At 38.5% G+C, this 25351-nt stretch overlaps 2 protein-coding genes across 2 annotated transcripts; one reads left to right on the forward strand and one right to left on the reverse strand.

The window, feature by feature from the left end:
- Nucleotides 1–440: 440 nt before the first annotated feature.
- On the reverse strand, nucleotides 441–16477 carry LOC101156110 (sodium/hydrogen exchanger 6). The gene is made up of 16 exons (XM_004076239.3): nucleotides 16089–16477; nucleotides 14133–14332; nucleotides 13902–13979; nucleotides 13679–13755; nucleotides 12300–12412; nucleotides 12035–12140; nucleotides 10956–11097; nucleotides 10761–10866; nucleotides 9279–9367; nucleotides 6945–7058; nucleotides 6064–6175; nucleotides 3863–4016; nucleotides 3750–3780; nucleotides 3574–3662; nucleotides 3237–3342; nucleotides 441–2456 (listed from the first exon to the last, which is right to left on the reverse strand). Exons 1-16 carry the CDS (start codon nucleotides 16366–16368, stop codon nucleotides 2139–2141), a joined length of 2115 nt encoding a protein of 704 aa, XP_004076287.1. The 5' UTR covers nucleotides 16369–16477; the 3' UTR covers nucleotides 441–2138.
- Nucleotides 16478–18281: 1804 nt separating this feature from the next.
- LOC101156347 (cytokine receptor common subunit gamma) lies at nucleotides 18282–25044 on the forward strand. Its single transcript, XM_023962689.1, has 8 exons — nucleotides 18282–18413; nucleotides 20469–20553; nucleotides 21183–21358; nucleotides 21466–21599; nucleotides 21709–21874; nucleotides 22696–22801; nucleotides 23123–23183; nucleotides 23444–25044. The coding sequence occupies exons 1-8, from the start codon at nucleotides 18350–18352 to the stop codon at nucleotides 23690–23692; spliced, it is 1041 nt and encodes a 346-aa protein (XP_023818457.1). The 5' UTR covers nucleotides 18282–18349; the 3' UTR covers nucleotides 23693–25044.
- Nucleotides 25045–25351: the final 307 nt, after the last annotated feature.

Below are 25351 nucleotides of genomic sequence, written 5' to 3' on the forward strand. Positions count from 1 at the left end.
GCACAAATACAGATTTAAACAGCAACAGAGCAGGTCTGAGTGTGACAGGTCACTGGATTACTAATCCTTCTATGCTCTATTGTCGTCTGACAATTCTTTAATTCTAAAGAGTTTGTCTTCTGTCCTTGTGTGGTCTCTGCTTCTGCTTTGGTATTTGTGGAACCCTTGTGCTATCCAAGGCACGTTAAGCTGGGGGTGGGGTCATCTTTATTTTCTTCAATGATTTGTGATCTTCACTGGTGTCCATGATTACATAAAATCTTTCCACCTTTATCCACCTTTGTCATGGTAGGGAGAACACGTCAAAGTAAGGGTGGGGTCATCTAAGATAACACAAGGGTCAATATAAGATTGAGTAAAATCTGATTATAGAGCCTCACTAACCTAGAATTCTATCTCACACACATCATAATTGTTTATATAATATGGAAAAGTCAAACTAAAATTTTGAACGGTAGTTTATTTCCTTTTATCACATTTTCCAAAGGGTTAAAACTGACGGCACAACTTCAGTAACACACTTGAAAAACCACAAGAGACTTGATTTCTGTCCAAATTATAAACCTGGAACTACGACGGTGAACAGCTCACAAAAAAATGGCAGAAACATTAAACAGTTGATCAAAACATTTTCACATCTTTTTCTGTGTGTGTGTGTGTAATCATTTTTTTTCTGTTTGTATAAGTGTGTTTATGTTCTTAAGTACACTTCAACTTCGAACTGGACGTCAGAACACAGAGATGTGCATCGCTGGACCAGTTTGTTTAAAAATGGACAGAAAAGATTTCCTGCTGAAGCAATTTGTGGAAACATTTCCATTTGAACAACAAATATGACCAACTATTTTCAAAAAAAACAATATGAACAACCTAAAAGTGTAGTGTTACACTTCAGGCAAATACAGAAAGAAATGATGTTGTTGTTAATAAAGGAGACATTACATAAAAACTTAACAGTCAGAGCTGATAAAATGAAGTGTAAAAGTGCACAAACCATCAGGTAAAAAGTCTGAAACGTCCTCCTCTGTCCTGGTACCTTTCACAAATCCATTCTTCACTTATTTACATATACTGCATCTTTTCTTCAAAAATACAAAACTGAAAATAATAAGTAGTAGTGTTCAGAAAATGCTTATTATCCATTAGTTTTTGTATTTTCTTTTGGGTGTCTTTCAGTGGATTTATCTAGAATTTTTTTTTACATTTTTAATCAGAAAAATCAATGAACTGCTTGTTAAACCACAGGAGGGTAAATGATTGTCCATTCAGACTGAAAATATGCGGTTTCAATGAAAAGGAATAACCCAACTCCCTTTACTACAACCAAGCAGAGGAAAACAGGACAGATGTTCACTTCTTTAACACTAAACAGAGTTCCTCAGTAGGCACTTGGATTCCAGACAGTTCAGCAAACACTCCGCTATTTTAGATGACCCAACATCACAAAGACAGAGAAAAAGTCACCTTTTTGTTCGTTTGGTTGTTGTTTTTAAAGAAAGTTGAACCAAACTATGGTAAAAACAAACTTTAGCCCTATAAACTCCATTTAAATCAGGCCAGGTCGACCTCTCACATCCGATAAAACAAAACCCCCACATTCACAGGGAAGCTCTGGTCTACAGGACAAAGTCCAAGCGTCTGCTACAGTTTCAGAAGGAAACAAACAGCTGTCTCCTCCATAACATTCATTCGGTGAAAGTACCACGAAAGAAAAGTTGTAGTACCTTTGTTCACCACAACAAATAAATAACTTAATCAATCGTTAAAAATAAATAATTTCAGTGTTAACATGAGCTGCAGCCGTGTGGATGAGGCGCTCAGACCTGTCGGGACGCTGAAGTGCATGCTACTTCCACCGCTGAAGACACGCCCCTCATCCACCCAACCCCACCTCTGATGATCCCAAACTGAGTTTCCTCCATTATAGCTAGAGACGTGCTAAGTTTAGGCCCCACAGCTTCAGCAGACACTTGTGACAGATCCCTCAATGCCCGACACCAGTGCTGAGACTTAAAGTGACAAATAAAAATGGTCCCATAAAGAACAGACTTAAAATTATGAAATAGAAACCTTGATCAAAACCTTTTTCCATCAGAGTTGATCGTTTGGGATTTCTGAAGCGGCGGACACAACCCTTCCTACAGTCTGTGTCGGCGGGGCTCGGAGTGCGGCGGGGAGGGTGGCGGCGGGAGAGTGACTGTGCTTGGCGGCTCAGCCGAGTCCTCCACTGGCAGGACGAGCCGCGTGCCGCGGATCGTCACGTCCTGATCCGTCAGGGCCAGCTCCTGATCCATACCTTCGTTGAACCGGCCTCCACCGGAGGAGAAGGAGTGCTTGTGGTTGACGGTGTGAGAGCCGGAGGCGTCTGTGCTCACGGTGACGTCAGCGTACATGGAACTTACGCTGGCGTCGTTCATGATGAAGTCTGAATCATCATCATGAAGCTGCCCTTCATTCTGGAAAATAAAGAGGGAATAATCAGCCTAAAAGAGGTTGAGGGCTATAGACGCACTCCAATTATTGTTTGATCTATTTTCAAAGTGTTCCCAGTGGTCCTTTAATTATGATTATGCTGTTTTTTAACCAAAATTCAATCAAATAAATGGTCAATTTCTAGGACATAGTTTCTGCAGAGCAGCATTAGTTGATTAGAATTTCATCTCTGAGTTGTGGGCAGGACTGTTGCCGCAATGCAAACCCACTCCACCCCCCTTCCCATCGCCTCTAACTGAGTCGTCTGGTTTCCATGCTCTCCCACTAGCTTACACCCTAAACTAACATTAGTGGTGCAACAAAAATGCTGGGAAAATATTGGAGCTGTCCAGCCGAACATTTTGAGTCAGATGCCAGCTCAGACAGGAAAAATTAAGACGTACACGCATCTAGACAAGTGAACGCATCAGAACGGAGCTTGTGGCCAGCCCATTGTATTTTCTACATAACAAATATAATCTTTTTTTTCTTCTCTCAAATGGATTTTTTTCGTCTGCTTCAGATTCGCAAGGATTTAAATTCAAAAATACTTTGCAAATTAAGCCCCAAATTTTTGGCTCAATTGTCTTTATCCTCCATCATCAGAAAAATGCTACCCGCTAAAAGCACCAAAAACACCATTTTCATCTGAGTGGGTCTTTTAAAACTAAACAGCAGTTTTACACAAACATCAGTTCTTTAACATCTGGATTTTTTGCCCAGTGAATTTTTATAAATGTGTAGGTTTTGTTCTTCGCCCAAACCTCGTAGGCCTGTGGGCTGGTGAGGCATCGAGCCAGCGGTCCACAGCACGCTGGCAGTGTGGCCGTGAGCGGCGGGCCGCTGTGGGTCAGCAGGGGCTTCAGATAGCTAGAGAGCGAGCTTCTGTCAAGGTCATATGAGTACGATTTAAAAAAAACACACACAATGAAACCGGATTTTATTTTTGGGATAAATACAGCAGCACAGTTTGTGACTTAGACGAAAAAATCTGTTAAGATAGAAGAAACCATGAAGGCGATGGAGTTTGGGAAGAGTGCCCTCTGGTGGTAAAACAACCTCAGCATAGAGAATTTGTTTAATCCATGATTCAAAGGATACTTGTGGTCAAAGTTATACCAGATCCTGAAGGGCCAGGCACTCTCATGTTTAGTGCATCTCCTCAGTGACCCATCCTCGGCGGCTGAGCTCTGCCAAACAGGGAGAGTCAGGATAATCCTTCCAATCAAAGTACAATTCTACTCAAGTCAGCAATTTCAATTCCAACAGTAACTTACTGTGTGCTCTTGATCAGAGTCCACCCCCACTCTTAAATTAAAAAAAGATCAGAAAATCCCAGTTAGTTTTGAGGAACGAGATGCAGAAGATGCTCACGGCTGTTCAGACTCACCGTATGCTCATAAAAGACAGCATGGGCGTGGTGCCGCCTCCACAGATCCACACAGTGAAGAAAACAATCAGCAGAGTGGTGGAAAACATCATTTGACGGGCGTAGGTGGCCGTGTCCCGGATGGACAGAGCAAACGTCATGGCCCCGCGTAGCCCTGCATAAAAGAAAGAAAATAAAATAAAAAGTCGGGGAGAGTCACACTGTGGGACCAAACGAATGAAGGCAAACCTAATAATGTTCAGTTATTCATAGCTTCATTTGTACTTAGTGTACGTTTACACGACATACATCAGTAGGATGTCTTCAATGTTTTATGTTTGTGTTAATTCATTGTTTTTGCATTTTAAAGCAAATTTAACCTGGGATTGGCGCTACCCCCCCCCCCCCCCCCCTTTTGACCTGCCTTCAATGACTTGTTTTTAATGGCAGCTTTTCTGTTGGTTTTATCTCTATAGGACCCATTGTATTTTTTGATAGCCTGGGGTTAAGCAATTTTCAGGAAATTTAGGGTTGTTTTTTTTTTTTTTTATAACCCTTGTGCTATCCTATGACCCCACCCTTACATTGACGTGTTCTCCCTATGACAAAGGTGGAAAGATTTCATGTAATCCATGGACACCAGTGAAGATCACAAATCATTGAAGAAAAAAGGGTTCAGAGCACTGTCTAGTGGGTCAAGATGACCCAACTCCCAACGTTAAAGTGCCTAGGATTGCACAAGGGTTAATTTAAGACAGCTACTTTTTCTCAAAGTCAAAGGTCGACGAAACTTCAGTTGTGGTTAGGGACTCAACCTGGTCACATGTGGGAAAATTCATGAAGATCGCTCTGACAAAAGTTTTCATTTCCCATATTGTGAGGAAATGTGAAAATCGCCAAATTTCCTACTTTGTCACAAGATGGCCAGCTGGTCCTGTGGCCACCCCATAATAATTTAAAAACTTTCTTTGGATATCTACCGAAGCTGAAAAGGACCTACCCTACTTTTTTTTTGTCTTGCTTTCTCGAGATGATCTCATTGTTACGAGAAAACAAGTTTTTTATGATTGTAAAAGCCCAAGTCCCGCATTGCAGCGGACTAAGTTGGGCTACCAGTAATGTCCGGAGCTCAGTGAACGCAGGGACGTTAGAAGCCCTGGGTTCTGTCATTCAACCTGTTGTGGGGGGGTTAGGGGAATAAAGGGAGGGGGGCTGGTGCATGACTAATGCACATGATTAAGGCGTTTGATGAGTGTAGTCCTACTTATAAATCAAAAAATAAAAACTTTGAGGAACGTTTCTGTTGTTGAGAGTTGCTGGTGAAACCTGTTCAGTGTTGGTTAGAGCCTACAGTAACCACCAAATAAAGGGACTTGTAACAGATTAGCCTACGTCTCAGTGTGGGAAAGAGAGAGGGACACTGCATAGAATATTCTTCGTTATCTCGATGTCACAAGAAAAGTCTCAAAGTAAGGCTTCCGTAGATATCCCCGACACGTTTTTTGAGTTTTGTTAGTGGATTTAGACATTTTATTTTTGAGCCCCCTAAGAGATTTTGATTTATTTTCACCCCTAATTTTGGTGAGTTTTTTAAGTATGTGGCAGTATGAAAGGCTAAAATAAAGATTTTACACAAAAATATAAATACATTTAAAAAACAATAATTGTTTAGGAAGAATAATTTATTGTTTTTATTTGTTTTTTGTAAGGTTACGGAGTTTCTCATCCCTCTCTCTATCTCTCTAATTTCTTAGTTTTTTTTATGCTGGTGTGCTGTGGGATTTTTGTCAAGGAAAAAGTGTACCATAGCTCAAAAAAGGTTAAAAGACTGCTATACATCCTCAAGTCCGTAGTTTTTTTATTGATCAGAACTCTTTATGTTGGATAGTGACAAAACCAACACAAATTTCTGTTTCTAATCATACTTAAAAATCCTTTTCTTCAGGGTTTTTTCTTTTTGTGTAACAGGAAAATATTTACCCTCTTGCACTTATCTTTACTTTGGGTTTTCTCCAAAACAAATATATAAGTCTAACCTGTGTTTATTACGATGGGAAATACTCATTTTTTTATCATTTGGAGCAGAGTCATCTCCAATACAAGACTACTTCCTTCAGGTGGGATTCTATTGTACTAAATTCCCAGTTCCCCCTGAAATGGTTCTAAAGTTTCATCTAAATCTGAATCCCAGTCAGACAGAACTTTATATACAGACTTCGTACCTGCAAACATCATGACATGCTGGAAGTTCAACCCTATCTTGTTTCTGCGGCCCAGGTTGAGGAGTAAGGACAAGGGGTAGATGTTTGCAGCTCTGCCCACAAACACTGCCACCTGCAAACACAGCATGCGGGTCAAGGACACAACAACTGCAGCAGTCAGGGCTGTGCACAAAGACTGGAATGAAAAAATGATGGTTCAGAAACTCCAAGTCACAGCTGACTAAGATCACTTTCTTACTTTTGAACAAGCTCTACATTTATATCTGCTTTTTCTTTAATCAAGCAGGCAATAGTGCTGGTAATGACATTCAGATCCTATTTTATGAGAAGCATTTTATATTAATTGTTGTTTATAGTTAGGCCTGCACAATATACCGCAAATTAATCGTTATCGCGACATCAAGCTGTGCAATATGCATACCGCAGAAGACGGCGAAAATCGCAATAAATGGTTTCCTTAAATGTGCTAAAACAAACTCATGGCAGCTTGACATATATGAACAAATGAAATAAATTCTTTTATGCATTCAAACAATCAAAAGGACCCGTTTACGTTGTTGATTAATCAGATGAGCCCTTTTATGTTTGGTGTTTGCCTCCTTGACAAGGGTCATTAGGAGTAGAATTTTTAAACTGTTGCAGTGAAATGGAAATTTTGTTTTTGGTTGTTTTGCTATTTGTTTATATACCGCAAATTATATCGTTATCGCAATATTAAACACCAATATCGCATATAGCGAGTTTTCCTCATATCGTGCAGCCCTATTTATAGTAAAGATTTAAGCGGTGCATGTGCATAAAAGTAAATGCTTTGTGTTTTCTGAGCCTCAAAGAGGAATAAAGGGCTGTTTTGTTTGGTTCATCTACAGAGGGAAGGATACAAAAGCTCCGATGATGAACAACGGATTGAAGACGTGTGACTGGAAGGAAAAGAGAGTCAGGCCCATGTAGGAGAAGATGAAGTTCTCTGCCAGGAAGTTGAGCAGCTCAAAAAGCTGATGGAAAAGAAACAAAAACATGAGTGTAATTTAATTAAATATTTTAAAAAAACATACTGTTTCTGAGCAAGCCCAGTAAATACATTACAATGAATATAGAGTCAATATGAGAGGATGCTTCCTTTTTGAACTGTAAAAACAATTTTTCAAACATGTTAATGTTGACTGCAATAAATTCTTTTTTGCTTCTAGCTTCAAATCAAAAGTGAACAAACTACTAGTTTTGATACGTGTGTTGTTTCAATAAAACTGAACTGAATTCCTTTTTTTTATAACTTAAGCACCTCTTCAAGAACACGGGACATGTAACCCTTGTTTTGTCTATAAAAACTTTTCATTTTTGGTTTATTCTGTCCAATGGTTCAGAACTAAAGGCTCCACTCTCCCATTTGACCTTTTTGTTAAATAGAGGGGGGAAAAAATCATGCTGATGGACAGATTTGCATCCTGGAGAGCTGGTTCCACAGAATCCAGATGACAGATATGTTTGTACACCACACACTCGCAGTATCCGTCAGCTCTTAAACCACAAGTGTCGCTCACTTGAGGATTTCTAAGAAGTCACTGAAACATCCTGTCTTCTGAGTATTTTCATTGAAAAAGTGCTCAAAGAAAAAAAGGGAAGACTACGAAAACACATCCTATACCTGAACCAATGAAATTTGCTTTTTAAACACTTCAATCTTTACATAGTTAATTATTTTTACTTTATTAATAAAATTAATAAAGTTTATATCTATCTATAGTTGTTTGTGCTGACAACACATCACGAAATGTATCAATAAAATATAATTGATTAGCCCATGGAGGTCCAGATGTGGAATCATACTTAAAATTAAAGAGGACAACACACTACAGGCTGATCCCACTTGGATTTGCTGTCTTTCAAACAAGTCAAAATGAGGCTGAGTAGTGTGTGTGGCCCCCACACGCCGATACCACTTCCCTACAACGCCTGACGAGGACAGAGACGTGATGTCCCAGATGTGCTCAGTTGAATTCAGGTCTGGGGAACGGGCGGGCCAGTCCATCCGATCAATACCTTTGTCTAGCAGAAACTGCTGAAACTCTCCAGCCATATGAGGTTTAGCATTGTCTTACATTAGAAATCCAGGGCCAATCGCAACAGCATACGGTCTTGCAAGAGGTCGGAGAATCTCATCTCGGTAACTAATGGCAGTTAGGCTATCTCTGGTGAGCACGTGGAGAGCTGTGCCGCCCTACAAAGAAATACCACCCCAAACCATTACTGACACACTGACAAACCAGTCATGTTGGACGATGTTGCAGGCAGGAGAACTTTCTCCACAGCGTCTCCAGACTCTGTCACGTGCTCCGTGTGAACCTGCTTTCATCTGTGAAGAGCATAGTGCACCAGTGGCAAATTTACCAATTTTGGTGTTCTCTAGCAAATGCCAGTCGTCTTGCACTGTGTTGGGCTTTAAGCACAACCCCCACCTGTGGACGTCAGACCCTCATACCACCCTCATGGAGTCTGTTTCTAACAGTTTGAGCAAATGGGAACATTTCTGGCCTGCTGGAGGTTATTTTGCAGGGCTCTGGCAGTCCTACTGTTTCTCATTGTACAAAGAAGGAGGTAGTGGTCCTAACTCAAGGTTGTTGCCCACCATCTCCTGATGTACTGGCCCTGTCTCCTGGTAGCACCTTCATGCTCTGGACACTACGCTGAAACACACAACAAACCTTCTTGCCACAGCTAGCATTGATGTGCTGTCCTGGATGAGTCGCACTACCTGGCCACCTTTGTGGGTTGTAGACGCTGTCTCATAGTGACAACACTTAGGAATTCAAAAGTCACCAAAACATCATCCAGAAAACATAGAGACGGAGAAGTTGTCTACGTTCACCACTTGCGGAACCACTCCTTCATTGGATGTGTCTTTTTGGTCGCCTTTTATTTCCACCTGTTGTCTATTCCACTTGTCAATGTTCCTTCCTAATTTGACAGTTTGTTTACACAGAAGTGTGTCTGACTTGGAGTAACACTGAGTTATCAAGGTGTTCCCTTTATTTTTTCGAGCAGTGCTTTTAAAGCCACCTAATCTCTTTTTTAGGGGTTCTTCAGCAGAAGCACTTTTGAAAAGTTCATATTCTCAGTTACTACTGCTCTACCAACAGAAATAAAACCTAACCATTCATTATCAGGGACTTCGAAACGATGGAAGTCATTTTAAGAGCTTTGTTTTTGAGTCTTACCTGTTTAGTTCTTTCTTGGGATTCCGGTGACAGATTGTTATATGTGTAATGAGCCTGAGTGATCCCACAAAACAGAACCGCTACAACACCTGGAAAAGCACAAAGTCCATTCAGCTTCTGGAAACCAAACTGGCCTCTGAGAGCACGACACCAGCAGGAATTCATAGAATCAATTGTTCGAGGAACAGCACAAATGTGAAGCTTGTGATACACCAGAGTTAATCCCTCACTCACGTTGATGCTCTCCAGTTGACACCACTCTTATGTTTTTGTTAATTTGAGTGTGCATTTCATCAAATGTCAGACTTATTTGATTCTATGGATCACAATCTCTTACTGCCCAGGTTGGAAGGTTTGTTTGGGGTTTCCGGTGCTGCACTCAACTGGCTTTCATCCTATTTGGCTGACAGGACTATGTGTGTGAGCATGTCTGGATCCCGGATCCTGCACCAATGTTGCTTGAGGTTCCACAGGGCTCTATTGTAGGACCACTTTTATTCTCTTTGTACCTCCTTCCTCTGAGCTCCGTCCTGATCCTGAGTTTCTGTCAATGATAGTCAGATTTATTTACTGATAAAGAAAGGTTGCTCTGTTATACCACTACTGTCTTGTTTACAAGACATCAAAGACCGGATGGCCCTAAGCTATTTAAGTTTTATTGAGAAAAAAACTAAAGTGATGGTGTTTAGTCCAAGTAGCTCCTGTGACCCCTCCTCTGTGGAGTTGGGTCCCTTGGCTGCACATTTAAAACAGTCTATAAGATGGACAGTGATTTTAAACTTGACGGTCAAATTAGCTAAGTGGTAAAATCCAGCGTATTTTAGATGAGGCAGTTGGTAAAGGTGAAACCATTGTTATCTGAAAGTCATTTTGAAACAGTAATCCATGCTTTTATTATATCTTACTGTAACTCTTCCCTTTCACGTCTCCCAACTGGTCCAGAACGCTGCTCATGTTCTGGAGCATTCGGCAGCCATCTTCACTGTCCATTTTTATCTGGTGTTTTTACATTTTTATGTCACTACTCTTCATCTTTAATTGTTTTTATTGTCTTTGAGCCTTTAATGTAAGGCGCCCTTAAAATTAATAAAACCCATAAAGTTGATGCTCTCCAACTGGCACCACCCTTTCTGTTTTTGTCTTTTTTGTCTGCGTGTAAAGAAATGTCATATTGACTGTCTATCAATGTTTGTTTCCTTATTTTGGTGCTGATTTGGATCGAAAACAAACACAAATTCTCACAAAATGATCAGAGAAAGACGGATACCTAGAAGTGTGAGCAAGGACAAACCAAAATCTGATCATCTAGTGATCAAACAGTGCTACTCATCTTCTAAGCAGCTGTGCAACTTTCTACACTTCTGCACAAATTGCTTTCTATTACTTGTCAGCATTTTGTGAAATGAAAACTGATTCAAGGTCTGGTAATCCCACAGACGACTGAAGATAATGGGTCTGCATGCGTGTTTTGTGAAGGAGTACCTGTGAAACCGCAGGCCTCAGCCAGCAGAAACGTACTCCAGGACATCAGGAAAAAGAGAGCCGTCTCCAGCAAAGGGAAGTCTCTCAGCTTGGTGAACTTCGTCACGTGAGAAAGAATCAAGTTAAGGAAAAAAAAAAAAAACATTTTTTGGTATTTTCTAAAAATCCTGTTGAATCAGCAAAATGAAAGGATATGAATGCAGTCATGACTCCAGTGGACACTCCAAGAGCAAAAGATCCACTGAAGACACCGAGAAAGACGCCGAAAGACTTGAGCATGGCCATGGCCTCAAAGCTGTGGCTGTTGTCTCCTGCAGGCTGATACGCCACAATGGATCTGGAGGGCAGGTGGAGGACACGCAAACACGTGAAGATCAGAAAGGCTTTAAATACAAATTCAGGAGGAGAAAGGGTTCATGCTCACAAGAGAGAAAAAAAAAAGAAAACTTGTCAGTTCAAAGTGGCAAAAACTGAACTGAAACCATCTGAGCTGGAGATCTACATAACAGGGTCATTATGAGGGGGAAAGTCATGCATGCACTTTGTTACATTTACATTTAGTAAACTTCTCATAAAGGGATGATTTTCAATCTTATTAAGGGTCTAAAGGTAAAAAATGAACACTACAGATGATGCAGGGAAGGATAAGAGATTTAGAGGAAACTAGAACTCATCCAAAGCTGGGATCTATAGAAAAGGTCTGGATCAGATGAGAGGTTCTAGCACAAATCCAGACTGTTCTGATTCTCCTCCCACCCACCGAGGAGTGAATGTCAGGTTCTCTCCCGACAACTCCTCAACCCCCTGAGGCCAAACTGAGCTCTCCTCTCCAGAGGAGGGACCAGCGCCACCCCCCTGCCTGCCCTGCTTTTCCAAGCGAAGGAGAACCCTACATACATGCATCCACACATACATACGTACGTACGTACAGGCGAGCCATGAATGACACAGACGGGTGAAGGAGGGCAAGCAGTGAAATGACAAGGAGGGATGTCGGTGAGACGCATTCATGAGCAGTACACAAAACAAGCCGATATGAGTTAGCTCGTCACACCCATTAGGTGATGAATAATTCAAATGTTGATTCAATAACTGAATCCTAGAGGAGCAAACGGCTTCTTCATAATTGCACTTTAGCAAAATGGCTCGATCTGAAGCAAAAGTAAGCAACTTAACACAGACTGAACATTTTGCGTATGTGAAGCTTTAGTTGCAAATTTGATAATCTGATTTCTTTTTGTTCGTTTTTAATGTATGTAGAACTGAAGACTTACGAGGACAGGACAATGGCCACGGCATCATTGAGAACACTCTCCCCAAACAACAGGGCGTACAAGTCCACGTCAACCTTTAGATCATTGAAGATGGCCAACACCGTCACTGAGGTAAGGAAGAAAAAGCAAATCAGAAGTCACAGACAGGCCCAAAATGAAAGAAAATCGGTAATTATGCTCCTAAATGTCAGAAAACAATGCTTCCGTGGATTGTGAAGAACAGTTCAAAATTTATGGTGCTTGAAGCAGTCATGGCCTTCCTCACCTGGGTCTGTCGCTGAGACGATGGCCCCAAAGAAGAGGCAGTCAGTGAAGTAAAAATCCCCCCCAAGCTGACCCACAACTTTCATGAAGGACACAAAGCCGTACATGATGAGTCTGAGAAGAAGATGGACAAGTCATCAAAGACAATACGAGGACTTTTTTTGTTTGTTGACTGTGTTGACATCATCACTGTGTTCGTTTAACAGTGGATGTGTCCAAATTCGAGGGCTGCGTTCTTCCTGGGCTGCATTTGAAGGCTGCTTACATAACGGCGCCGCGACTAGTGCGGCCCAATTTAACGACTCCTTCAAATGCACCCAATGAATACGGCCTTCTTTTTCCCGATTTCAAGGATTGGTCTGGTGTATCCTTCTATGCTGTCCATATCCCAAGGTGCATTGCGGCTGAATCCAGAGATTTTCTGACAACTATGGCGGACTGTGAAGTGGAACCGGGAGTTAGAGACAATTACACCTTTTTATAAGTACACCTCCAAGATTAGAAGTTGGATCAAATAAGCCAGGAAAATTTGAACTCCATGCCTGGTTCACTATTCCTCTCTGTTCGGGACTCACGGTTGCTAGGTGACAGGACATTCACCGATATAACAGTTGCAATTATCTAAAGGTGAGACTCGTCCAAATTCAGAGCCGTTAATATCCGGCCAACCCGCTCGACGAAGGACCCGACCAACGTCGTCCGTTGAAGGATGCAGCCCTCGAAATTTGGACCCACCCAGTGATGCTTGTCTGACTCTGACCTCTAATGACAGCTGTGATACTATTAAATGATGCAACAATTCCTGGTTTAAAACTGAGCAGCTTGCTACACCATAGAACCGAATCGTGGGGAAAGTGTATTGTTGCATCCCTATTGCTGTTTGTTTATGTTTACTTTGAAGGTGTCAAACATCTATAAAGTTTAAGAAGGGTTTATTCTGTTTTATTACATCACACCAGGCTTAGTATAAGCCCACTGACAGGTTGATCCTCATTGTCACTTGCTTATTGGCAAAATCTAAAAATTGTTGGGGTTTTTTCTTGTTTTTTTTTGTTGTTTTGTAAAACAGAAATCATGTACTGAACCGAAACAAAACCATGACCCTAAAATCGAGGTTTAAACTGAATTGTGGGGAAATTGAATCGTTGCATATAAGGAGAAATGTATTTTTTAGATTCTAATTGACTTTTTTTTTTACATGAAACATGTCAGCTCTTAGCAGATTCTCCATCTGGGGTTTGGATCAGACCTTCTGCAGGATGCAGGTGTGTTTTTTAGACTGAAAGGGAAGTAAATAAAAGCAGTTTTGGAGATTCTAGGATCACTAAACTACACTATCTGTGTGTGAATGCGCGTGGGTGGATGGGACTTGTGACTTACCCAATGACAAAGCAGGATATGACGGTTCCAATGAATGCATAAGCCAGGATGGAGCCAATGTTTCTAAAAAAGTGTCTCTACAGGTAAACATTTTTTGGGGGAAAAAGATTTAGTGTTCGCTAAAACAAAGGCAACGAAAAACATCTAAATAGCTTTTAAAAACTATGCCACAGTTTGGAATTTGTTTTTTATGAAGATAATTTTTAGTGAGCTAGCTACTTACCCTTTTTAGACTGTAGCCTGCATGGAAGATTATAGGAGGCAACAAAATGTTGAAAAACACCTCTGGATCAAAGGTCACCTGTCAACAACAGCAACTGGACTTCAGTGTTTGCACTTTCAGTTTGAGTATTACACCTGAATGCAGTTAGCAACAAAACTTAAAACACTCTCTGCATTGGTCACTCATTAAACAGTCACATGCACCAGCTCCCACATCTGATCCCCCTCTTGCCTTTCTGAGCATCTCGTCGTCCTGCATCTGGTGGCCCCTGCCCTGTCTGATTTCTCCCTTCAGCGTGTACTCATAGAATCGTCCGCTGACGTTGACCAGTAAAGTGGCGGGACTGGCGTTGACGGCACAGCTGAGGGTCACGTTGCTGATGCTCTCGGGCACGTGGACGCCATATCGTAGGATCACGCCCACTAACAGGCCTTAAGGGGGGAATAGACAAGAAGTAAAAGTTTCTTTTCAAATATATGGACAAAGTACAACTCAATAAATTGTTGGGCACAAAAATGTCTTACTAATAATACATACTTTCTAATCAGCTGGAATATGTAGATTATTTTAGTAGTCTTAAGTTATTAAAGGCAGAATTTAATTGTGGAAAATATTAAATCTCATATAAGCTTTACTTGCTGATCTTATCATCTCATAGAACTACAAACATTTTAAATAATTGTGCAACTAAATTAAGTCCTTTTATAACTTGATTTTAGACTACCACCACTGAAAGAATTTGTTGATACTTTGTTCTGATGTGAAATAACAATAAATCTTGACACGGATTTGGTCTTCTTCTTGTATTAAAGCTCACCAGTGGTGAGAGGAGTTGACTTTTGGCATTTCATAGGTTACTTAAATATTCATTCATTTTCTATTCCGTTTTTCCCTTTCGGGGTCACGGGGCTGCCGGAGCCTATCCCGGCCACTTGTTGGCGAAGGCAGGGGACACCCTGAACAGGTCCACAGTCTGTCACAGGGTAGAATGTCCACAAACACACACCCATTCACTCTCACACTCACACCTAGGGACAATTTAGAGTTGCCAATTTACCTATGTAGCATGTTTTTGGACGGTGGGAGGAAGCCGGAGACCCCGGACAAAACCCACGCATGCACGGGGAGAAGATGCAAACTCCACACAGGTTTACTCATTGATGTAGTTTTTCACGTCCCCCAGCCGGGACTTGAACCGGAGGCCTTTTTGCTGTGAGGCAAGAGCGCTAACCACTGCGCCACCATTACTTAAATATTTATTTTCAAATCATTTTAAAAAGTCAGAATTCAAAAGAAAAATGTAAACAGCATCTCCTTAATAATAGGTTTGAATCTTGAATTCAGCGTAATGCCAATGTATTTGTCTGTATACTAAAGTCCAAGACTTAACCATAACAGCCCGCATGTTATGGTTAGCACCTTTCAAACACGGCTACCCTGACAAGTTGAGCAATGGAGTCACAAATCCTTTGAGAACTATCTTTATTGACAACTTCTCTATTCAACAATTATGATTTGACTTTTTTGCACTGGTCTTGTTGTGTTGTTGTTTTGGAAGTGTCTTTGTGAATCACTTTAAAATGTTGGTTTGCTTCTGTTTCTACAAAATGTCATTACTAAAAAAAAACAAAAAAAGCAAATGCATGTCAGAGCAAAATATTCCTAGAAAAATATGGAATTACCACAAATACTTATCAACACATGCAGAGCCTCAATTATGTTAACAAATATTGTTAATATTTTGATTATTTATTTTAATGGAAAATAATAACCATGCATGTTGAACCTTGGTTGAGGTCAAGGCACAACCGGATATATAAACACAAACTAGGGCGTTTGCTTTACTAAAAGGGGGCGTGGCTTCATCAGGTTTACTCGACTTATTACATTTCAAAAACTAGTTATAAATAACTACTTAATGCTATGATACGTTAGAGGTATTAGTTAAAATGCCCTAAAATGTTACCTTTGATAATAAAAATACATTTTAGGTAGAACTGACAATTAAATAAATGGGGAACTACATAAGGCATTTACACATTTACATGGAGGCCTACCTAGCTTAACACGTCCACTGAAACCATTTAATTGGCTTATCGGTTACGTTTAAGGAGCTAAACTACGGTGTCCGAGACGGCTAGCATTAATTAATTGACATGACCGTTCGCCACCCTCTCATGTTCTTACCGTAGATCATGGCGAGTCCTGTCTCGTGCAGGAACCGAAATCGCCGGTGTTTAAAAAGCCAAATTGTTAGAATGGTTAGAGTCAAGAGTAGGATAAAAATTAGTAAGTTGGCACTGTCCTGTCGGTGGCTTTCCTCAGCCATTCTTTCAGTAACGTCGTTATCCAACACATTGCTGTCGTCGCCTCGGCTCTGGACAAACAAGACAGTCAGTAAAACAGGCAGCAAAAACGGATGTTTTAACGTTTTCAGGCTGAGCGGCAGTCTCCGTAGGAATTTCATCGTGGCCTTGTGTGAGAAAATAACAACTGTCGTTTGCTGGTTTAGCTTAGAATTTACCCCTTCGAATGCTAATGACAGCTCTCCTCGTGACCGCAACAAAAACACAAAGACTTCCTGTTTTCAAAATAAAAGCGGTCAAAGTTGGTTAAGAAACAACGACGACCCTCAGCGGCACAGCCCGGAAATTCTTTGCCTTATTTTTGTTTTATTTGAAAGTTTCTTTGTTAATCAAATGCAAAAATGTATCGCCTATCAATAAAAAATGACATAACCCAAAAATACTAATATCTAAGACAAGACATGGTTATTTATATATTTATGTAGCTGACTTCCTCTCTGGTTTTGCCTTAAGGTTTATTATTTTTTATGTGTTACACTTCTGCTTGGAAGATAATTGAAGTTAAAAAAGAACAAGAGCAGAAATTTAAAAAGGCTAATTTTACTTCAATTTTAAATGAGAAGAATATATCTTTTACTGCAATGATTTTCAATTATGTGTTACACACTGATACATCTTGGGGTTCTCAGAGATATTGCAGAAAGTGGCTGCTGTCCAGATAAAAACGTTTGGCATGCTTAATTTTATTTGGTTTATTACCTTAAAAAGTCAGTGTGTGTTTTGCTTTTTCTTGCGATTCGTATAGTATTGCTAAAAAAGCACGATTGCTATAGCCAGACAAATGGCTTTTACACCGGATTTCTGTCATACTTGACTCCAGTGAAAGTTCAGCAAAGGTAACAAGCAAAAGATTGAAATTAAAAGGAAGACCAGGACGTTCGGGCATTTACTTTATGTTTTTAATTAATTTATATTATATTTATTTAAAGTACATCAAAAACCATCCTGATTATTTTTCTATCCTGATTTTCTGTTTTCTTCTGTTTTCTTTACATTTCAGAGCCCGGCACAAATATATATATTTTTTCCAAACCTAAAGAATACAGTACATAATAATTGATTATAATAATATAATAACTGATTTTTCCGCTTTTGAGCACAAAGTCAAAATAACAAAAAACTCCTCTTTACCTTTAGTTTTTTTCTGTAAAAAGAGGAAAGAGGAAAATGATCAGTTCAATCCCCTTTTTTCTTTTTTTCTTTCTTTTTTTGGCGTCAATGTTCACATAAAAAAACTCAGAAGCGCGCACACAGAAATAATTGTTCTTAAAAAAAAGAATTTGAGATAAGTGGACGTCAAGCTGCAGTCTGCAAGTGCAAGTATTTGTCACCAAGCCGGGAAAATGTACTTAAAGTTTAATACGCACCACACACACACACAAAGATAATCAAAATGTTGCACACAAAGAGCAAGAAAAGCCCACTTTAGCTGTCCCTGGGTGTTTTTAGTTTTGAAACAGTTTCAGAAAGGAAGTCAACCCCCACGCTCTCACACAGCCACACACTTTTGACATTATATTAGGGGAAAGTATTTGACGGGGAAAAAAGGTCAGATAAAACAGGTGTCACACAGTTCTGACCTGATGAAAATTCTTTGAATTGTATCATGAATCTACTGCAAAAATAATAGTCGCATGGTCTATATTTTCAAAATATCACAGAAAAAGTAAAAAGTGAGCTATTATCTTGTCTAATATTGTGACTTGACCATCTAAATTGTTGATTACTTATGAGAAAACATTTTTTGTAATTTCTGTGGCCAAAGAGTTGTCGCATTTTTTCACATTATCAAATTTGTTAACAGAATACCTTGAAATGAAAACAAAATCTAATATTCTATAAGTCAAGAATCCATTTAATTTATTTTGAACCTTTGCATTTTTCTTGATAGTAACATCTACTGATGTTCATTCTTTGTCATCCGTCTGTTTTCAAAGTGTCAGGCTGGTCTACACAAGCTTGTTTCCTCTATATCAGTTGACAGGAAATGAAACCAATGATGGTAAAGTTGATTATACACAGCAGGAACTGAGAGATGATCATGTGTCAGTTCTAGAAGCTGCCTGCTTTCTGTCTGCCACGATGCTGGCACTATTATTAATGCTTTTCTCTTTAAATGGGTGTTTGTTGGCCAAAGAAGCTCCCGGTAAGAACTGTTTTATTGTTGTTATTGTTTTAATATTAATTTTTGGGGGATTTTAATCACCGTTTTGCTTGTTGTTGTCAGTTTAAGTGAACCTGGAGGCTTTTGAGAGATGGCCAAAACATTTAGATAATGGGCTCATTTGATTTCAAAAGAGTTTTTACAAATGTTTCTTAATAATTAGTCAACAATCAGTCAAAATTGCGAAGAAGGGTGTAAGGGCATGGATGCCCAGTTCAGTTTACTCTGTTTATTTTAGTTTAGCAATTAGCTATTGAATTCTATGAATTTATGTTCTTTGTGATTCATGTTTATTATACAATTACCGGCATAAAGCCGATTGAGATGACTGTTGTTGTGAATATTGGGCAATATAAAAGAAAAAGAATTGAATTTAATTGAATAACTGTGCTCTACAATCACGTAACTCATTTTTAATGCTAATGAATTGTTTAAAAATTAATTTGATGGGGAATGAGAGCTCAAAAATAGAAATATAATCAATGCTCATTTGTTAACTTCAGTTTATTTCTAAAACTTACGTTCCATCTCTTCCAGATTTTTTAGTAAATTTCCATTTGACGTCATTTCCCTTTCTGGCGCTACATGGTTGTGTGTGTGTGTGTGTTTGATTAATCATTGCCGTAAGAAAAAAAACAAAAAAAAACAGCAGTCACCTCTAAATTACTTTTGAATACTGTTATACTTTTTGGTTTCATTTCATTTCTCAAATCAACCGATTGGATGACGCTTCTGACAATGAAAGGCCTTAAATAACAGAAGTTAAATGTGAGTGGTCTAAATGATCAAAAAGAAGAGGCTGACAGCTTCTCTAAAAGCTGAATGCAAACCACTGGAAACCTGCAACCGTTTCAGCAAGTTTCCTGTCTTTCCCTTTGCCTTGCCGCTTTTCTGTATATACCTGTATTAAAAGTTGACGCTTGCTTTGACAAGCTTAAAAACGTTATTTTTTATTTAGAAAAGCTGTCACTTTACAAAAAGAAAAAAAGCTTTTAGCGTAGGTTTTCTCTTACTGGAAGCAGACTGAACTAACTTTGAGACACCATTTTGAGAGTCTATCTCTTAGCGTTTACAGGTCAAAGGTGGGTGGCATTTGCTTTTTCACTGACTAGCATTGTATACGTCATCATGGGGCCACACATTTAAACCAGCTTACTCATGAGCTTTGGTGTCTTTAGGAGGTTTTTACTGTGCTGCATAAGATGTCAGGAGGTCAAAATGAGCACAGATGTTCAACGACTTCTCATGATTACTACTATGTGCAGTTGAACCAAAGCTAAATAAAAATAACATTTCAAAAGAAGCTTGGTAAGTTTGCATTTCTTCCTACTTTGGCTAAAGATTCTATAAAAATTCTGCAAACAAGATTAAAATCAGTTCTACAACCAGGTTGTTAAACTTGACACAAAGCATTTAAACCATTTAACAATTTCATATAAAGCTCACATGTGCTCTTCATTTGCTGTACGGCTAAATGGAGAACAAAGGTTTTACACATTAAATACCTAATTCAATGAAAACAGTGTTTTTTGTGTTACTTTTCTAACAATGGAGGACATATAGAAAGACAATTAAGCTTATTAAGTTGTAACTGAGTCTTAATAAGACTTATTAAGTACCGTAAATAAAACAATTTGACTGTGTGGGGTTTGAGGGCAGGTCAAAGTTTAGACCTCATTGGGAATTACATAATGCCATGATGCCATTGGTCCTAATTTTGCCATTGGTTTTTAATTTTAGCTGTGATATTGTTTTGCAAAATCCTACTTTTTTTTTTAGCTTATTTCATCTTTTTTGTGTGTGTTTAGGAAATGTCAGGGGTCTTTAAAGCATTTGTTGTGTCAAACTTAAACAGCAGAAGGAAACAAAGCATGTGGTCATTTTAGTTTATCACTTACAATGTAAAAAGAACAATACATTTTTGGAAAAAGCTAAGAAATTTCTCCTGCAGTGTAGGACTTCACTCATAATTTCTTTTACTGATCATGCTAAATCTGGATCACAAAATTACCTTGTCTCTTCTTGTGTTTTTGACAGATGTGGACTGTTTGGTGGTGAATTTGAAATATGTGTCCTGTTCTTGGAAAAAGACTACAGATGGCAATTATACCTTTACCAGCTGGTTAGTAACTCTGAGTGTTAGTCTTTTTACTCTTTTCAAAAAGCTTTTAAGTCCCATTTTAGTGCTTTATTTATTTTTTACTTTTAACATTTGTTTTAGTTGTTTATGCCGTCTGTTTTAATCAGATTAATCCTTTTTTTAGGTTCATTAGGAGTTCTTTCTCACATCTATATTTGTTCAACTGAAAAGATATATTATTTGGAACTTTTTTAACGTATTCTTTTTGATTTTGTGAAATCTTTCAAAATGCACATTTAGTAGATTCCAATTACACTAACTTCTCATGAAAACAGATTTTTTTTAAGGTCATAGGAACCACTGTAACTGTCATCAATGGTGATAACAATGACAGCAGAAGTATAATTTTATTTGTTTCGGTCAAGTCTGAGTTAAAACTGTTTTCTAAATTGAGTAAATTAATTTTGTATGAGTTCCTCTTAAAAAAAAGAAGAATGGTGGGATATTAAAACCCAAGTGACTTTTCCAGTATCCATTAAAAATCAAATTAATGATCAATTCGCCATCACTTGAGGATATTTATGTCACTTTACGTTTTTCTCTTCCACACTTACAGGATCATCCTGATCAGTTATTAGGGTGACACTCTCTGTTATATTTTGCATTTATAGGTTTAAAGGAGATACCGTGCTTGAATGTGCAGAGTACTTGCCAGGAAACAGCACACACACTGGCTGTAACCGACCATACAGGGAAACACAGAGATTTGATCCGTTCTATACTGTGTTAAAAAACGGCAATGATAGCTCTCAAGCTCTCAAGCAAGAACATCAACTTCAGACGAAAGGTGAGCACGTGCTGAAAATATGCCATGTGCGTTTCGGTAATACACTAATATGAGACAATACTGTGTTTCTGACGTTGAGTATGACTAAATATCTGTGTCATGAACAGTCAAGTTAAACCCACCAACCAATGTCACGGTCAAATATGGATCCGACCAAAACCTGTGGTTCTACTGGAACCAGACTTACAAAAACTGTATGGAGAGTGAGGTCCGCCACAGAAAAAAACAAATGAAGTGGGAGGTAGGTTCTTTTTTGCTTTTGTTTTTAAATCAATTTTTTCATGTTTCTGTCTTGCTGTTGTTTTCTTTTTCCAATCATCCTGTCATTTAAAGCCTTCTTTTTTCTTCAGCACTCCAAGGTTTTCAGGGACCAGTCTTATTGTATCAACCTGCCGGCAAGCAACTCCAGATATGAGTTGCAGGTGAGGATCAAACTGGATAACGCATGTGGAGGCGGCCCTGACTACTGGAGTGAATGGAGTGAGCCCGCCATCTGGGGCTCTAACAACAGCACGGGTAGGACTCCTAAATGTACTGGAACAGTGTTCTCCACACAGCACACATGAAAAGGCTCTGTTTGCTTTTGTTACAAGCCCTTTAACTAGTTTACTCATACGTGAGTTCAATGAATTGTCCAATGAAAAAATACTTATGATTGCCCTGCTGAGATCAAATTAGTTTTTTTTTACACGTTTTATGCAATTTAGTTTCTCTTTTTTCAGGTGCTACTCCCATTACATTTATTCTGAAAAAAATGCAACACAGCTGATATGATTTATATTTCAGCTGTGTCAGCTGTGTGATCATGAATTGTGACAAAAACCATCATTTAATGGCATATGTTATTCATACGAGTTGGCCACATTTATTACGTGTGGCTGAAATGCACATTGCTGCCCCGCATGAATTTTAGCCCTAACCATAATCCTAACCCTAACCACCCCCTAATTCTGTGCGAATTGTCACATCCTTTAAAAGTTGGTATTTAAGGATTTAAAAAAAAACATTTCAAGCTTAAAAAACACAAATGACAAATCAATTGCATATTTCTTGATTGATCAGACATATTTCTCACTTTTTATGCCATTACTTTCTCATTTTTCAGGTGCTACTCTCATTGCATGAAAATGCAGTACAGCTGATATTATTTATTTTTGCACAAAATACACATTTTTGAACATAAACTACCACAAAAAGTGCTAATTTGACCATTCGTTTACAACCTCTCTACTAAATAACTTCGAAAACATATCAAATAAGTGTTTTCTTAATTAATGTACACATTCTGTCAGAAAAGACTCACTGACCAAGTGTATTTCTTTCATTTATTTTCTCAGACTCAAATGTTATGGGTGGCTCAATGTCTGTGTGGTCAGTCATCTGGTCAGTGATGGGGGCTGTTGTTCTTATTCTACTGGTCATGATGTTGCTGCACCACGAAAGGTGAGGGCGAATATATTTAATCTCTTTTTTTAAAAATCCATTTTGCATTGCTTTTGTGTTCTTTCCTTTGATCATTTTGATCATGTGTGCTAAAGTATCATATCTCCCTCTCACACACATGTAGTCTGACTTGCCAGAAATATTTTTACTGCTCAATAGCTAAAGTTTCCTGCCTTTATTTAGATTACAGTTAGCATTTTTATTCACATTGTTTTAGTCCAAACTGATGGGAAGAAGAGACACTGTAATTCAGTTTGGCAGCTGGGGAGTAAAAGTTATCTTTGAAGTGTTTGAAGAACATGTTTACCTTCATCATCTCAGGCTCAGAGTCATCCTCATCCCTGTGGTTCCTAAGCCGTCTCTGGTCACCCATGATATTGAGGTTAGTAACTCTTCTGAAATGTGGCAAAGGTCTCACATGAAATCTGTGCGTATAGCTTAGAAAATTGCTAAATGTATACAATCTGCAAACTTAAAGTTTTTTTTATTACAATTTTTAAAGCTTCAACCATAAATAACTAAAGAATTCCTTAACAAAGAAAGCACCAGAAAAGGGAAAATCCTGTTAGTCAATGAGCAAATGTGGCAAATGTGCAGATTATCTGATGTGATAACATTTGGCATTTGTGCTTCTTTCTGAAGGACTGGTTTCAGTTTTCCAAAAACCTTAAAGAGGGCTTTAAAGCGAACTACAATGAGCGGGCCTGCCCGGTGCGTGAGTACATCTATGTGTCCCAGTCTGACAGTGACAGCGTTGACAGCGTTGACAGCGTGAGCCTCTCAGTCAGTACCGATCAGACCGACTGCTCCGTCTTCATGGCTGTGGATGAACCAAAGGACTCATCAAACCCCCTGTCCTCCTCCACCATCTCATCTGAAGAGAAGCCATAGGTTTCTGTTCAAAATTTGAAAGCAATCAAGGTTGATTTTAGTAATCCCCTAAAAAGGCTGACATGGGTGTAAAAATACAGGTTTAATGCAATAATGAAAAGATTGCTGGATGATTTATGGGCAAAATAAAAGACCGGCAATTTCAAAAAGGAGACCAGTCATCATTTCACAGTTAATCCAGTTTGTTTTAAATGGCCGATGTTATTCACTTGTGTTGGCCACATGGCCGAAATGCACACTGCTGCAGTGCCCGCATGTATTTTAACCTTAACCATAACCCTAACCCCGCCCTAATTCCGTGCGAATAGTCACTTCCTTTAAAATTTCGTGTTCAAGGATTTAAAATATATATATATATATATATATATATATAGTCTTTAAAAACACAAATGACAAATCAATGGCATATTTCTTTATTGATCAGGCATATTTTTTGATTAAAAAAACGACAAAAGAAAAACATCTAATTGAAACTCAATTTTTTACTTTACTTGAAAAATAGCAAATAATCAGTGTCAGGTTTGTATTTGTACTTTTATTTTGTAATTTTTCTGTTTTATAAATGTGTGGAAGTCTTACATTGCAATATATCCGCAGGTAAAACGTGACAGATTTTAATACCACCGTCCTAAAAGAGCAGTGTCTGATCCTCAAGCTTTTATGCAGTTCGGATGGAATAGTGGAGGGAAGTTAAGTCAAATGTGCCAAATAAAAGCTTTTACTCTCTATAGCTGCAGTTAAACATAAAAAAAGCAATGCCCTCTTTATTATTATGAATGCGCCCTAGATAATGTTTATCTTTTTTTACAGTCGTCAATATAAAAAAAAATCTCTTCTTTTGGATGAAAAATAACTATTTTACATGTATTAAATCTGTTTTTTCATGTAAGTATTTTTCTAGTAAAATATCTTTACAATTTATATGAATGTCATTATGTTTCTAATTCAGTCTTCTATGTAAACTATGAGTATCAATATTACAATATTTCGCTGACAATTTAGTTGAAATTGATATGCAAGTTACGCGGTTTTAACGAGAATGTGTCAACCAAACATGTTAAAGTTTATCATCATGTCAGCTTTAAGCAAACAGGGAATGAATGTAAGTAATCAATGGGCAAAAGTCGAATGTGTAATGTAGATTTACTTCATCTTGTATCATTGTTTGAGGTTTTTCATGTTGAAAATTTAACATAATTGCTCTGAAAAATACTTGTCTTACCTTTATTTTAAAATGACTAAGTTCATTACTAATCACACACGTAAACATACAGTATATGCCATTAAAATGTTGCTTTTTATTTGTATGATTGCCTTTCATTTTGGTTTTTAATAAAAATGTTTATCAGCTACCTGTAGAGTTTTTTTTCCCACGTTACCTAACTTCAAGTGTCTCTCCACTTAGCAAAAAGTAGTACAGTTGAAGTTTATTTTATCAAGTATACTTGAGTATAAGTATAGTGTAAGCATAGCAAGTCTATTGTACAGTAGACCATGTGTACGAGTAGAATAGGATTTATACTAACTGAATACTCCTGACTAAATTTGGAACATTTTAGGTTTACAGCATACAGATAGTATAAAAAGTAAAATTCAACTATACCACCTCACTTTTAGCACTGACTAAGAATACTTTTAGTACATTTACATTTTGCTAGG

The sequence above is a fragment of the Oryzias latipes genome, chromosome 14, assembly GCF_002234675.1.
Source record: "Oryzias latipes chromosome 14, ASM223467v1".
Taxonomy (NCBI): domain Eukaryota; kingdom Metazoa; phylum Chordata; class Actinopteri; order Beloniformes; family Adrianichthyidae; genus Oryzias; species Oryzias latipes.